General features: G+C 40.5%; 1 protein-coding gene across 1 annotated transcript in view; it reads right to left on the bottom strand.

Moving 5' to 3' along the window:
* The window catches only part of CACNA2D3 (calcium voltage-gated channel auxiliary subunit alpha2delta 3), a gene marked incomplete at its 5' end in the record, with an annotated part of 768,939 nt that overhangs the window by 263,369 nt on the left and 489,952 nt on the right, over positions 1-15,618 (bottom strand). The window contains one exon of the mRNA XM_082664450.1: positions 5,317-5,395. Coding sequence (XP_082520576.1) covers positions 5,317-5,395 — 79 coding nt within the window. The remainder of the gene's footprint in view (positions 1-5,316; positions 5,396-15,618) is intronic.

The raw sequence follows: 15,618 nt of genomic DNA, 5'->3' as shown, positions 1-15,618 counted from the left end.
GTGAGCAGCGGGCAGGCTAGTGAAGCTTCATCTGCCGCTCCTTATCGCTCCCCATTGCTCTCTTCACCGCCTGAACCATCCCCCCATTGCTCGTGTTACCGCCTGAACCATCCTCCCCCATCCAGTCCGTGGAAAAACTGTCTTCCATGAAACTGGTCCCTGGTGCCAAAAAGGCTGGGGACCTCTAGTTTAAAGGATCACACTGTGGAGCTAGGAATGCTGGCTTGCCGGCAGCTCTATCGCTGTGCCCCATTCCACCCTGCCTCGTCTCCTCGGAGAGCCTTAATATCTCCATTTGTAAAATGTCAGAAACTGGACCACATGCCTACACAAGCTGAAGCAGGACAATTTCTGGAACACACAGGCTGGTTATAAATCCCAGCTCCAGTCTTTATTAGCTATAGACCATTAAAGTCCTTTCTCAACATCTAGATTCCTTTTCCTAGATTCTCTCAAATAATGGGAAATAGTCCTCTATGAACCATGACTTTCTTCTCCCCAAAGAGAAGCAACCTCACATCCTGGTGAAGAGTTAGGCTCAGACTTTGGAACAACTGGGCCTGATTCCTGGCTCTGCCACCTGCTAGTTGGTAACCTGGGGCGAGCTGCTAGTCTCTTTGAGTCTCAGTTTCCTTCTCATGCATTTCATACAGCTTTAAGGAGGGTCAAAAGAGATAACACATAAAAGTACTTTGCACTTTACCTGGCACTTAGTAAGAAGTTTGTCATCCTTAGTTGCTATTAACAATAGGAGCACCATGTTCATCTTCACAACTATTACCCTTTCCACTCAAATTCTCAAGTTCTATGGAATCTACACAAAGAATGTATACAACTTAAGTCTCCATTAATGGATAAATGGATTAAAAAGTTACAGTGTATACACACACACGCACACAGAAATATTATTCAGCATGAGAAACAAGGAAATCCTGCCATTTGCAAAAACATGTATGGACCTTGAGTACATCTTGCTAAATAAGATAAGCCAGACAGAGAAAGACAAATACTGTATGATATCACTGGTATGTGGAATCTAGAAAAGTGAAAATCATAGCAACAGAGTCTAAAGAGGCTTACCAGGGGCTGGGGGTTGGGGAATTGGTTGAAGAGTACAAAAAAAGAATTATACAAAGGTACCTGAATAACTGTCATTTTTGCCTTCTTCCACCTTTTCTGAAACAGCAAAAAATTTTAATTGCCAGGTTTTCCCTACTCCAAACAACCATTCTGGCCTCATAAATTTGACACTTGGAAAGGTATAGTGAGGTTAAGAGATTTCTAGTGGGAAAAGGCTATGGGTCTGAACTTCCAAGGAGGGCTCAGGCCGCCAGTTCTCTTTCAAACAAGGAGAGAATGACCATTAGCCTATCAACGAGGGACAGGCTGAGTAGATAAACAAGACAGACTCACGTGGCGTTTCCATTCGATCTAATGATGACAGATAAGTTGAGAACCAAATACAGAGACCCTTCTTCATTTGCACAGCTGGAAAATACTCCATTCACCATGATTTTTGAAGGAGAATCAGGCAGTGCTTATTTAAAAGCTTGGCACACTGAACATTACAGAAGGTCATCAAGGCTTTATGGAGTATCTGGGCTAGTTGGCCCCTCTTTTCAGTTTTCCCAGTTCACTTGTTTAACCAATAGTGTGAATGCAGAATTTTAAGTTCCATAAGCCATTCTACAGTGGCAATAATTGTTTTAATGTATTTAAAATGGTTTGCTGCTTTGCCTCATTAGGGCTGGTTGCCTCAAGATAGGACCTAGTTATGCATAAAATGAGACAAACCAATGAGCTCCAGGCCTCTCTGGATTTTGCTAGTGGACTGGAGGAGGCAGAGAACTCCTGTGAGGGCATGAATATTCCCAGACATCCATTTACAGGGGGCAGTGCCAGAGGTCCACTGACTGAGAACTGTCTCCATGGCTACCATACTTCCAAACAAGAAGTTTCACATGGATAGCAAGTCCTTGACCACTGACCCAGGGACAATGAGCTGCTCCTGACAACTCCTGCTCCTCCCTAGGGTCAGTCAGCCAACAGGCTTCTCCCTGGGCTTCCCTGGGTCTGCTCTGGTCCCCGAATGCTAATGCTTCATTTCACTGAAGAACTTGGCTGAGTCAGGGCAAAAATATGTAAGGAGGGGGGCGGGCCCTCCCTGGACCTCATGTCACTTGAGATGAAAAATGTTATGCTGCCTCCATACTATAACAATCTGAGAGTATAAACAATGATTTAATTAATGACCATAGAAGAATACTTGCTCACCGACGTTACGCTGGTCTAAACCCCATAACTGATGCAACATGAAGCCGATGTTTATATGGGCACAGATGACTGGAACCTGACATTTTGATGGCAACTGCTACTTTGAAGAGTGGCAAACAATGACATTTTATTCCCAAGGCCCTTTAGAAGAGAAGCAGAGGAGGAAGGTGAAACTATTGTGAGGGACTGACTCTGGCAGGGAAGGAAACAACTGGATTTGGACAGGAAGAGAAGGAGAATCACTGAGGAATCCAGCGGCCGGGCCAGCTAAGCAGCTACTATTACCTCCTTGAATTTTCCAAGTTGCTGCGCTCAGAACTTATAAATCTAAAGGGCTATATTCTATGGCCAGGCCCCGAAATACTCTGAGTTGACTAAATTGTCTTCAAAAGGATTCTTCAAAGATTCTTATAAACAATGACTAAAACTAAATTATGGTGTAATATTAGTTGATTAAGACAAGACTTCAATTTGAGTAATTTCCATCAGCTGGACACAGACAGTGGTAAAAACAATAACCCATGACTAAATGCATACTCGCTGATGGGAAGAATTGCAGTCTGATGTGGCAGGAGTAACATGAAAACTTTTAAAAATTAAAAAATGGAAAGGAACTCTTTCTTTCAAGACCACAGAATCAAGGAAAAAATTGAGAAAGTGCAGCTCACTCAAATGTCAGTGAAGTTCCAAAAATTATCTCAATGGTCTGTTTTCTCAGAGGCAACCTAGGATCCATTCAGCCTCCATCTCCTCATGCCTACTTTCCTTCTATATTTCCTCTTCAAATGAAGCCAAATGCATTACTCTGAGACAATGAGAATTACTGATACCTTTGAGTGAGGTGAGCCAGCCAATAAACTAAAATAATTGCAGAACATGTTATTTTAGAGTTTCAAGGAAATGTTCAAACCTTTCATGCAGTTCTCCATTTTTAGATGAGGAAATTGAGACTTGCTTCAAAGATTTCTCCAAGTAGAAGCAGATAATAAAACACAATGCCAAGCAAAGGGAAAGTGAGGCAGAGGTTTACTTGCTTGGCTAGGCACCTTTTCCCTGAGAACTTCCCGTGTCCATCCACCTGCAGAGCACATATATTTTTCTTTGTGGCCTTACCTCTGCCTACATGCAATTCCGCAGGGGAAGACCTGTCCCAAGCTGGGTGCCAGAATCATTTTTTGGATAAGATATAAACTCTCCTTTCTCCACAATAGGTGTTGTGTGGATAGATGGGTATGCACAGTGTGAGGTAGCTATTTTTGACATGTACATGCCCTAGCAGAGAAGGTCTATCTACAGAGAAGAAGAATGCCACGGAATGTAGAAAGAAACCAAGAAGGAAAAGAAAAACAAAAACACAGCCCCTGGTCTCTCATGAGACATAAGCTTCCCTTCCCACTCTGCGTTCTGACTCACTCTCCTCTCTCTCCAAAACACTCTTCTTTTTAATTTCAGGGAGCAACTTTGGTTGCTTGCAACTAAAATAACTTTGTCTTAAGTCACCAAAACTAAAGCTGAGACCTGCCAACCCTTCCCTGAGTCCTCTTTCCTCCACTAACATACATATATTGGAACTTTTATAAAGGACGGCATAACAGGCAATGTAGAAATAGACCACCTACATCCACCAATACCAATTTACTGTGCAACAGGACATATCTTCATTTATTAGTATTTATAGTCAATTTGCTCATTTTTCAAACCTTAAAGAAGCAGCCACTCTACATAGAGCAGGAGGTTGGGCTGAGTGCTCAAGAGGAAATCAGAGTGACAGGCTACTCTCAGGGACTGTATAGCCTCAGAGCAGAGATAAGACATAACCACAGATCAATATAACACTAGGAAATCATATGGGCCATTTCTGTGCCAGGCACTAAGCTGCCAGCTTTACCTGCACGGCCTCATTCATGCTCACAGCATCTGACTGGGGCAGGTATCATCACTATCTCTGTTCTGTAGGTGATATAACTCAGACCCAGGTAGGTATGGTAACATCCACCACCGTGATTGGTGTTTGGTAGAGGCTGGATTTGAACTCAAGGAGTTTGGGTTAAGACTCAAGGAATCTAGAATATACCACCTATTTTCCTCCTTTGCTTTGCCTTCTTGGTTGTGTGTAGACTGAAAAGAAGCCCTTCATAAGACTGGAGGCCCTGTTCCTTCCCTCCCTGTGCCTTCCCTAAAGCATTGTTTCCAACACACATCAGGGCCTGTCAATGTAGAAAATTAATCTGTGAAAGTAGAAAAGCTAACAATTATTGAGCACTTACTAGGTCTCAGCACTGAACTAGGCACCTAATCTGTACCATTTCATTTTTTAACCCTATATTCAATAAAAATCAAAAAGAAAAGCTATTATCACCCTCTCCACTTTGAAGATTAGAACACTGAAGCAGGTTAAAGTTAACTAAGTTAATTAGTTATGTAGGTTAAGTTATGCTATGGGAACATATCAAACTGGAAATCTCACTGGCTTAACACAAAGGTTTATCACACAGACTATATATCCATCATGGGCTGGCAGATGGCAGAAGACAGGGTGAGCGGAAAGGCATCTGCTCCATGCGACCACTCAGGAACCCAGGCTATTTCATCTATTCCATCATGTAGCTTCAGAGTTCATAGGAGCAGAAAAGAATAGATACCACCAAACCAGCTCTTAAATGCTTTAGCCCATAAATGACCCAGGTTGGTTTTGCTTAAAGCCTGTTGGCCAGAACCAGTGCAAGGGGCTGGGAATGGTGAGTGAGCACATGGATATTTGGTGCGTGGTAAATGGTTCTGCCATAGTAATTCTTCCAAGGTTACTCAGTTACTAAGCAATAGAGTGGAGAGGCTTAACCACTCCACTTGACTATGTCCTCAAAGTTTATAAACACATTTTGGGAGAAGTTGTTACAAGTCAGTCATAATCATTTAGAAACATCCAGACCTTATCTTAGAATTCATAGCCTTCTGATAGAACGCTCCACTTTCTCGTGACTGTCTCTGTTTCTACACATCCACGGAGAAGTTATTCAGAACTGAACCCATCGGGAGACCTACCTTTATTGGCACAGGCCATCCACTTGAGATTGTCTGCAAAAGCAGCCTCTCTTCCAATGAGGTACGTGAAGATGCGAACCTGAGAGGAAGAGGAACACACGGATCAGTGGTTTTCAGTTTTCACCCTCCTGCCCAGACCACAAGCATGGCTCACACACATGTGATTTACCTCCTTAATGCCCCATGCTTCCCATCTTCAGAAACATATTTAAGACATCTGAAGTAAAGTCAGCTAGAAATATACTCAAAACTGGGGTCTTTGATCTTTTAACCCATATGGCACTGGTGGTGTTTGTTTTTCGGTGTGTAACTTGCGACAGAGGAGAATAACTTGAAACGGGAGACTGGCAGCATCGTGGGCCTGGGTTTGCTACAGTTTGCTACACATATATGGACAAAGATCATCCAGGTCTGGACCAAATTGGCAACCATTGTCCTCATCCGCACAGAAGTACAGAGTGTGCTCTTCTTGGGAATCAAAACACCACTGAAAGAACTTCAGCATGCCCCCCACCCACCCAATGGTAAGAACAGGCTGCAGACACTCTCTTACTGTCTGTGGTGGTAATTAATTGGGATGAGAGGCACAGCCTATAGCCAGGAAACCAAAGGGAACCCTCTCTAGCCTTCCTAAACTTTGGCTCCTAAAGAGCAGAGAACACATATAAAACCTTGGATCTCTCACTTTCTATTGCCTTCTCAAATCTCTATTATGAGGCCAGAATTCTTTGAAATAAAGTACAACCCACCTCCCAGAGTTGTACTTGAGGGTTAGATGGAAGAAAAACAAGAAATTAAAAGGGTTAAAATCCTTTGGTTCACATTTTAAATGGCATGTGGGTCAATACCACACAGTCCAAACAAAATTCTTCTGGCAGGTGAAATCAGTCCTTCAGCCACCAATTTATGACTGAGTTAAATGCAGACATGGTATTAGATGAATTACATTCAACATGTGGCCACAAAGTCTTTCCAGCTGATGTCTCCTCCACTCAGCCAGACTGGGTCAAGAACCCCTACGGTTCCTTCAGAGACATTATTGCAGCTGTTGTTAACTAGTATCTTGTGTGGTTATACCTGTGAGGTTGATCTCCACTAGACCATCCACCTGACAAGGGAAAGGATGGCTGTGCTTTGATGGGGCACAGTGCTTGGAATATTACAACTCAGTAAATGAATGGATAAAAATGTAAATGCACATAGCTGACTGAAAATTAAGATTTTGCTTTAGTTATGAGTAACCTCTTAACTGAGACATATAACTGGAAGACTATAGTTCTTACGTGATGGTTTATTTCCAATGTTTAAATATATATTATCATTGTATAGCCTTAGTCTGTCCTCATTTGTGTTGAGTAAGGCAGTTATTTCATCCATCAACAGCTCCTGCAAGGGGGCTTCTGGGGCAGATGAGCAGACACAGAGGCCTTTGCTTTGCCTCTCTCATTCCCCCAGCTCTTTTCTACACTATTCCCACCGGAATCACATTGGGAGGAGGGATTTTTTTTTTTTTTTTTTAATTGGGAGATTCTGACTCTCTTGGGGGAAAAAAAATAGAAGATGCAAACTCATAGGCCCAAAGTGGTCACCACTGACCTTCCTACACAGAGCTGTCCCCTGTTCACTTTTCCTGCCTGGCCACCGTTAGCTTTTAGCTCAAAATGTCTGACTAATAAAAACCTGCACAAAGCAAGTTCTTAACGAAGCAGAAAGCATAAAAGATAGCTCTTAGGAAGTGAAGCTGTGAGTCTATCTTTGCAGGCAAAGAGGAAAAGACCTGACGCAAAGCAGCCTATCTGTTCTGAGCAAAGATACCTGCAGGTGCCAAACCTCCTCTGCCATCCAGGTGAAGAACCTGAGGACAAACTGAGTTCTCGCTTGGAGGCATAGTTAAAACCCCAGAACAATGCTGTGAACCATTCATGAAAACTTAACACAGTTTCTGATTTTAAAATATGGCAACCCATTTGGAAAACCAGTAGGATTGCACCAAACTTCAGACTAGACATGATTACACAGGAATAATGTGCTAACAATAACCACAATCATGCAAACCAGCACCACGACCCCCTCCACCAGCACCGCTGCCCCTACTGCCAACACTACTGTGGCTTCTCCAGTCAGCACCATCCCCTGGGTCAGGTATGTGCAAAGACATTTATAGCATTATACTCATTTTGTTGGTTTGTATTTTATTTTATTGCTTATGAAAGAAAATCAGAATCATGTTAAATATTTCCATTTATGTGCAGCCCTTGGCTCCCAGTGAATTGGCCCCCTTATTTGAGTAGAAATGGCGTGGAAATGACTCGTTGCCTCTCTGCATATAAAATAAACATAATCAAACAATACTGGGTTCATGCCCTGGATTTCTCACAATAATGCCTTTCAACTGGCAACAAAATGAAGGGACTTTACTCCAAAATAAATATTCTGGAGATCCATTTAACAACAGGATTTTATATCTGTAATTTTTTCAGACTCATTAATTCTACCTCTAGGCATTTATCTATAGCCAGGATAACAAATAAAATGTCTATGGGGGCCAAGCAGGTCTAACAGAGATGACACGAAGTCACAGATGTATGGAGAATTGTAGAGTGCATATATTCTTAAAGCCCTATAATTCGGTTTTAGACATTTTCACAAATACACAAATATGTAAAAAACAAGGACCTTCACCTTTATTCTTTGTAATGGTTAAAACCTGTTAAATTCCAAGCTTCTCTTGATAGCTGATTGGCTAAAAAACTCATGGGACATTCATGTAGTGGAATACCATGCAGCTATGTACTCATGAGAAAGACATCCATTATAACTTGGCAAGGGGGAAAGCAAATTGTGGGATATTGTGTACCTATATTGTGTATTCTATAAATAGAATTCTATTTTTTTCTAAAAGGGGACTTACACTTTTTACTCTGTAAACTTCTATATCCTTTGAATGTTTTTACAAATGAACAAATATTGCTTTAATAATTAAAGATCATTTTAAATGAAAAGAAAGTAATGACACTGCTACTTCCTGAACCATTCTCCATGGACATAGGAAAAGTAAATGTACCAGTGAAAATCAAATAGGAGAAGAGATGACCTGTGGAAATTAAGTTCTGGCCTTGCATCTTGTAGGGTGGGCTGCCTTACTCCACTGCTCAATGAAATGAGTGCAAAACTTCTATGAGTAATAGAGTCAAACTGTTCCTCATTTCCATCTCTAACAGATTCTGTAACCTTTTGGATTTTATGTCCAATAATTGGAGATTTCTTCCCTAAGAAGCTCCATCAAACAAACTTTGACAAGTCTGCCTAGAGCCCAACTAATTTTACTATATGGCAAGCCTCCTTAGCAGAGACAGATGGGGATGGTTCTGAAAGCCAGGTTCATAGCACAGATGACAGGGAAGGGGCCATGGCACAGTTCAGACCAGGGCAGTCATCAGGACACACCAAAACTCCCCAGAAAGCCAGGCTTTTGTGCTCATCATCCACAGGTATGAATGCGTCACTTTCATTACTGCAGCACAAAGGCAGGAGGCAGGGGGAAGTCTACATCAACCTATTAGTTCATTTTGATCTCCCATTTGAGTTTGGATGGTCTTTAAATATTCTACAAACCCAATTAAGCTTAATAAAACGTTAGGATGTGGACACTTCAAAGTTCAAAGTCACTTAATTTAACTTAGTATAAAACTTCCCAGATGACACAAAGAACTCAATCCAGTTTTTCCAAAACACAGATTATGCTTCTTACTCATTTAGATACAATTCCCTCCAGAAACTTAGAGGAGTACTATTCCTCTCAACCTTTAGTGCACATAGGGTAGTTTGAGTTTGCAAAAATAATCAATCAAATTCTCCCCTTCCTACAGCCATTAAACAGGGGAAGGAGAGTGGCTGCCAGCAGAACTATAATGGGGCAACTGTACAGCCAGGAAACAGGCTGCTGCTGCCTTCACAACTCCCTTCAGTGCTGAAGGAGAAATAACCAACGCCCATGCTTTTGAGACAGTCCAAGGGTAGAATTCATCATCTGTCACAAGTAACTTCTGAGCACCAAGTATGTGCCAGGGACCATTCTTGGTGTTGGGAATATTACGGGTAAAGAGAACAAACTCTCTGTCCTCAGGGAGCCAACATTTTCATGAGAGTAAAACAGATGATAAATGGCAGATTCATAAAATGATTATGTATTTGTTGAATTAAAAACTTACAAAGAAAATAAAGCAGGGTTATGCAATGGAGACTGATGGGGGCTGCTATTTTAGAAAGGGAGGAAGAGAAGGCCTCCCCAATAAGGTGCTGCTTGAGCAAGGATCTGGACAAAACATGGGTGGAGCTCGGGAGCACGCCATATGCCTACTGGGGAAGAATGTTCCAGGTGAAGGGAGCAGAAGGTACAAAGCCTTGAGATAGGGATACGCAAGGGATATTGACAAGACCAGTATGGATGACGTGCAGTTAGGTAGGAGAGATTGTACAGGATGAAATTGGACAGACAACAGGTGCCTAATCATGTGGGCCTTGCAGCCTCTGTTACAGCCTGGGCTTTTTCTGTAGCAAGAACAGAAGCCATAGGAGGAACTGAGTAGAAGCCTGATGTGGATTGACACATAATCCTGTGAAAGGATCATTCTGTCTGCAGTGTGGAGAACAGGCCTTAGAGAGTTGTGCTCATCCTGGCTGCCCATTCAGCTTTCCTGTGATGTTCTTACAGTTTTGAATGCCCAGGGCCCGACCAAGACAATCAAATCAGAACCTCTGATTTGGGCAGGGCCCAACTTTTATTGTCCCCATGGAGAGTCCAATTTGCATCCAAGTTTGAGGACCACAGCCATAGGGAGATAGGAATAGAAGCACAGACACTAAGTAGGAGGCCACTGAAACACTGCAGGTGAGAGATGACAGTGGCTCTGGACAGGTGGGTGAGAGGTCTCAGACTTCACTGGGCATCGGAATAACCAGTCCCCAGCACCCATCCTCCAGAGATTCAGATTAAGTAGGCCCAGGGATCTACATTTTTTAGAAGCACCCATGGTGGGTCTGAAACAGGTGGTTGGAGTCCAACACTTTAAAAACCTATCACCAAAAAGATAAGGCCTGAACAAAAAGAACTGGCATTGGGAATTAAGAAATATTTGAAGCCATTCTCAATAAAGTGATTCTATAGATTGCAAAGGATTGGGGCTAAACTTGAAGGAGTTTACAAATCCATTGGGTGGTTAAAAAAAGAAACAGAGGAGCTGGATCAAAAGGACATTTTTAAAGAAGCCTGTGTCAATCCAACAAGGCAGGAATATCAGACACCAGCTAGACTGGGCAAGCAGGATCAGCCAACTGCACTTTCTTCTTTCTCCAAGAAAGGGCAGATCTGTACCCAGATGCCTGTAGCTGCTGAGCTGGGTGTTCACACCCAAAGCATTGCTTTTTTTTTTTTTTTTTTAACATCTTTATTGGGGTACAATTGCTTTACAATGGTGTGTTAGTTTCTGCTTTATAACAAAGTGAATCAGTTACACATACACATATGTCCCCATATCTCTTCCCTCTTGCGTCTCCCTCCTTCCCACCCTCCCTATCCCACCCCTCCTAGCTGTCACAAAGCACCGAGCCAATATCCCTGTGCCATGCGGGTGCTTCCCACTAGCTATCTACCTTACTACGTTTGTTAGTCTGTATATGTCCATGACTCTCTCTCGCCCTGTCACGGCTTACCCTTCCCCCTTCCCATAACCTCAAGTCCGTTCTCTAGGAGGTCTGCGTCTTTATTCCTGCCTTACCCCTAGGTTCTTCATGACATTTTTTTTTTCTTAAATTCCATATATATGTGTTAGCATACGGTATTTGTCTTTTTCTTTCTGACTTACTTCACTCTGTATGACAGACTCTAGGTCTATCCACCTCATTACAAATAGCTCAATTTCATTTCTTTTTATGGCTGAGTAATATTCCATTGTATATATGTGCCACATCTTCTTTATCCATTCATCCGATGATGGGCACTTAGGTTGTTTCCATCTCCGGGCTATTGTAAATAGAGCTGCAATGAACATTCTGGTACATGACTCTTTTTGAATTTCGGTTTTCTCAGGGTATATGCCCAGTAGTGGGATTGCTGGGTCATATGGTAGTTCTATTTGTAGTTTTTTAAGGAACCTCCATACTGTTCTCCATAGTGGCTGAACCAATTCACATTCCCACCAGCAGTGCAAGAGGGTTCCCTTTTCTCCACACCCTCTCCAGCATTTATTGTTTCTAGATTTTTTGATGATGGCCATTCTGACTGGTGTGAGATGATATCTCATTGTAGTTTTGATTTGCATTTCTCTAATGATTAATGATGTTGAGCATTCTTTCATGTGTTTTTTGGCAGTCTGTATATCTTCTTTGGAGAAATGTCTATTTAGGTCTTCTGCCCATTTTTGGATTGGGTTGTTTGTTTTCTTGTTATTGAGCTGCATGAGCTGCTTGTAAATTTTGGAGATTAATCCTTTCTTGGTTGCTTCATTTGCAAATATTTTCTCCCATTCTGAGGGTTGTCTTTTGGTCTTCTTTATGGTTTCCTTTGCCGTGCAAAAGCTTTGAAGTTTCATTAGGTCCCATTTGTTTATTTTTGTTTTTATTTCCATTACTCTAGGAGGTGGGTCAGAAAGGATCTTGCTGTGATTTATGTCATAGAGTGTTCTGCCTATGTTTTCCTCTAAGAGTTTGATAGTTTCTGGCTTTACATTTAAGTCTTTAATCCATTTTGAGCTTATTTTTGTGTATGGTGTTAGGGAGTGATCTAATCTCATACTTTTACATGTACCTGTCCAGTTTTCCCAGCACCACTTATTGAAGAGGCTGTCCTTTCTCCACTGTACATTCCTGCCTCCTTTATCAAAGATAAGGTGTCCATATGTGCATGGGTTTATCTCTGGGCTTTCTATCCTGTTCCATTGATCTATCTTTCTGTTTTTGTGCCAGTACCATACCGTCTTGATAACTGTAGCTTTGTAGTATAGTCTGAAGTCAGGGAGCCTGATTCCTCCAGTTCCTTCTTTCGTTCTCAAGATTGCTTTGGCTATTCGGGGTCTTTTGTGTTTCCATACAAATTGTGAAATTTTTTGTTCTAGTTCTGTGAAAAATGCCAGTGGTAGTTTGATAGGGATTGCATTGAATCTATAGATTGCTTTGGGTAGTAGAGTCATTTTCACAATGTTGATTCTTCCAATCCAAGAACATGGTATATCTCTCCATCTATTTGTATCATCTTTAATTTCTTTCATCAGTGTCTTATAATTTTCTGCATACAGGTCTTTTGTCTCCTTAGGTAGGTTTACTCCTCAATATTTTATTCTTTTTGTTGCAATGGTAAATGGGAGTGTTTTCTTGATTTCACTTTCAGATTTTTCATCATTAGTATATAGGAATGCCAGAGATTTCTGTGCATTAATTTTGTATCTTGCCACTTTACCAAATTCATTGATTAGCTCTAGTAGTTTTCTGGTAGCATCTTTAGGGTTCTCTATGTATAGTATCATGTCATCTACAAACAGTGACAGCTTTACTTCTTCTTTTCCAATTTGGATTCCTTTTATTTCCTTTTCTTCTCTGATTGCTGTGGCTAAAACTTCCAAAACTATGTTGAATAAGAGTGGTGAGAGTGGGCAACCTTGTCTTGTTCCTGATCTTAGTGGAAATGCTTTCAGTTTTTCACCACTGAGGATGATGTTTGCTGTGGGCTTGTCATATATGGCCTTTATTATGTTGAGGAAAGTTCTCTCTATGCCTACTTTCTGCAGGGTTTTTATCATAAACGGGTGTTCAATTTTGTCAAAAGTTTTCTCTGCATCTATTGAGATGATCATATGGTTTTTCTCCTTCAGTTTGTTAATATGGTTTATCACATTGATAGATTTGCGTATATTGAAGAATCCTTGCATTCCCGGAATAAACCCCACTTGATCATGGTGTATGATCCTTTTAATGTGCTGTTGGATTCTGTTTGCTAGTATTTTGTTGAGGATTTTTGCATCTATGTTCATCAGTGATATTGGCCTGCAGTTTTCTTTCTTTGTGACATCCTTGTCTGGTTTTGGTATCAAGGTGATGGTGGCCTCGTAGGAGGAGTTTGGGAGTGTTCCTCCCTCTGCTATATTTTGGAAGAGTTTGAGAAGGATAGGTGTTAGCTCTTCTCTAAATGTTTGATAGAATTCGCCTGTGAAGCCATCTGGTCCTGGGCTTTTGTTTGTTGGAAGAATTTTAATCACAGTTTCCATTTCAGTGCTTGTGATTGGTCTGTTCATATTTTCTGTTTCTTCCTGATTCAGTCTTGGCAGACTGTGCATTTCTAAGAATTTGTCCATTTCTTCCAGATTGTCCATTTTATTGGCATAGAGTTGCTTGTAGTAATCTCTCATGATCTCTTTTATTTCTGCAGTGTCAGTTGTTACCTCTCCTTTTTCATTTCTAATTCTATTGATTTGAGTCTTCTCCCTTTTTTTCTTGATGAGTCTGGCTAGTGGTTTATCTATTTTGTTTATCTTCTCAAAGAACCAGCTTTTAGTTTTATTGATCTTTGCTATTGTTTCCTTCATTTCTTTTTCATTTATTTCTGATCTGATTTTTATGATTTCTTTCCTTCTGCTAGCTTTGGGTTTTTTTTGTTCTTCTTTCTCTAATTGCTTGAGGTGCAAGGTTAGGTTGTTTATTCGAGATGTTTCCTGCTTCTTAAGGTGGGCTTGTATTGCTATAAACTTCCCCCTTAGAACTGCTTTTGCTGCATCCCACAGGTTTTGGGTCGTTGTGTCTCCATTGTCATTGTTTCTAGGTATTTTTTGATTTCCTCTTTGATTTTTTCAGTGATCACTTCATTATTAAGTAGTGTATTGTTTAGCCTCCATGTGTTTGTATTTTTTACAGATCTTTTCCTGTAATTGATATCTAGTCTCATGGCATTGTGGTCAGAAAAGATACTTGATACAATTTCAATTTTCTTAAATTTACCAAGGCTTGATTTGTGACCCAAGATATGATCTATCCTGGAGAATGTTCCATGAGCACTTGAGAAAAATGTGTATTCTGTTGTTTTTGGATGGAGTGACCTATAAATATCAATTAAGTCCATCTTGTTTAATGTATCATTTAAAGCTTGTGTTTCCTTATTTATTTTCATTTTGGATGATCTGTCCATGGGTGAAAGTGGGGTGTTTAAGTCCCCTACTATGAATGTGTTACTGTCGATTTCCCCTTTTATGGCTGTTAGTATTTGCCTTATGTATTGAGGTGCTCCTATGTTGGGTGCATAAATATTTACAATTGTTATATCTTCTTCTTGGATCGATCCCTTGATCATTATGTAGTGTCCTTCTTTGTCTCTTTTAATAGTCCTTATTTTAAGCATTGCTTCTTGAAATTACAATAGCCCCACTATTTGGTCTCAATACAGAGGAAAGGGCTGGAGACAGGGCACTCAGGAGCCTCCCAATATACAGTCTTTACTTTTGTTTTTAAAAACAAAGGCAATCTTTTACTTTAAAATAACATTTAACTATAAATGCAGTATCTCTACCTTTAAAAACATGCAATTTATGGATTATAAGTATAAATAAAATTTGCTAAAAGAATCATCCAGTTACATATGGTTGCCCACACCCATGTGTTCCATATTTCAATTCAGCTAAGTAGCAGCCTATGCAAACAAGCATGTAGACTCACCTTCACATCTTCTCACCTACTTTTGTCCCTTTTGACTCACTGTCCAACTCAATTATCCCCTAAAATATACCCAGGATTTCTCAAAAATGGTACACAACTTCAGCTTTAGAAAGAAGTCTTCTGATGTCTTTGTGTTTTAAAGTCAATTGTTACTATGTTCTTAACCTGTATCTTCACAAAAAATATTCCTAACCAACTTCTATTGTTATTTGCTCATTTCTATGATTTCCGATGCAGGGAAGCATTTCTGAATAAAATCTTTAATCTCTAAGCAGAAAATGAGAGCTGGAACTTGATTAACCACAAAAATGCTTCATAAATCACTGCCAATATTTGTCTTCATGAAAATTCTGCAAGAGTAGAGGTGGGCTCAGAGAAGGTGGATGCCAGTGAAAACAGTTTTATTGAGCAGGCTGCTTTAATCTAGAAGCCATCATGCTCATAATAAAAGAAGAAACATCTTTATCCAGAAGGACAAAAGAGGCAAATAATGTAACAGTGTCCTGAGCAGCAATAAAATGGGATAAATTGAATTAAATTACAAAAGTAATAAAGTTTCAACAAATGAATATCATAGACCATTATGAAAAATGGACTGTCATTTTG

Source organism: Grampus griseus (assembly GCF_964374135.1).
Source record: "Grampus griseus genome assembly, chromosome: 10".
Taxonomy (NCBI): Eukaryota; Metazoa; Chordata; class Mammalia; order Artiodactyla; family Delphinidae; genus Grampus; species Grampus griseus.
The sequence above is the reverse complement of the archived record's forward strand: the minus strand, read 5'-3'. Positions and strand labels throughout refer to the sequence as shown.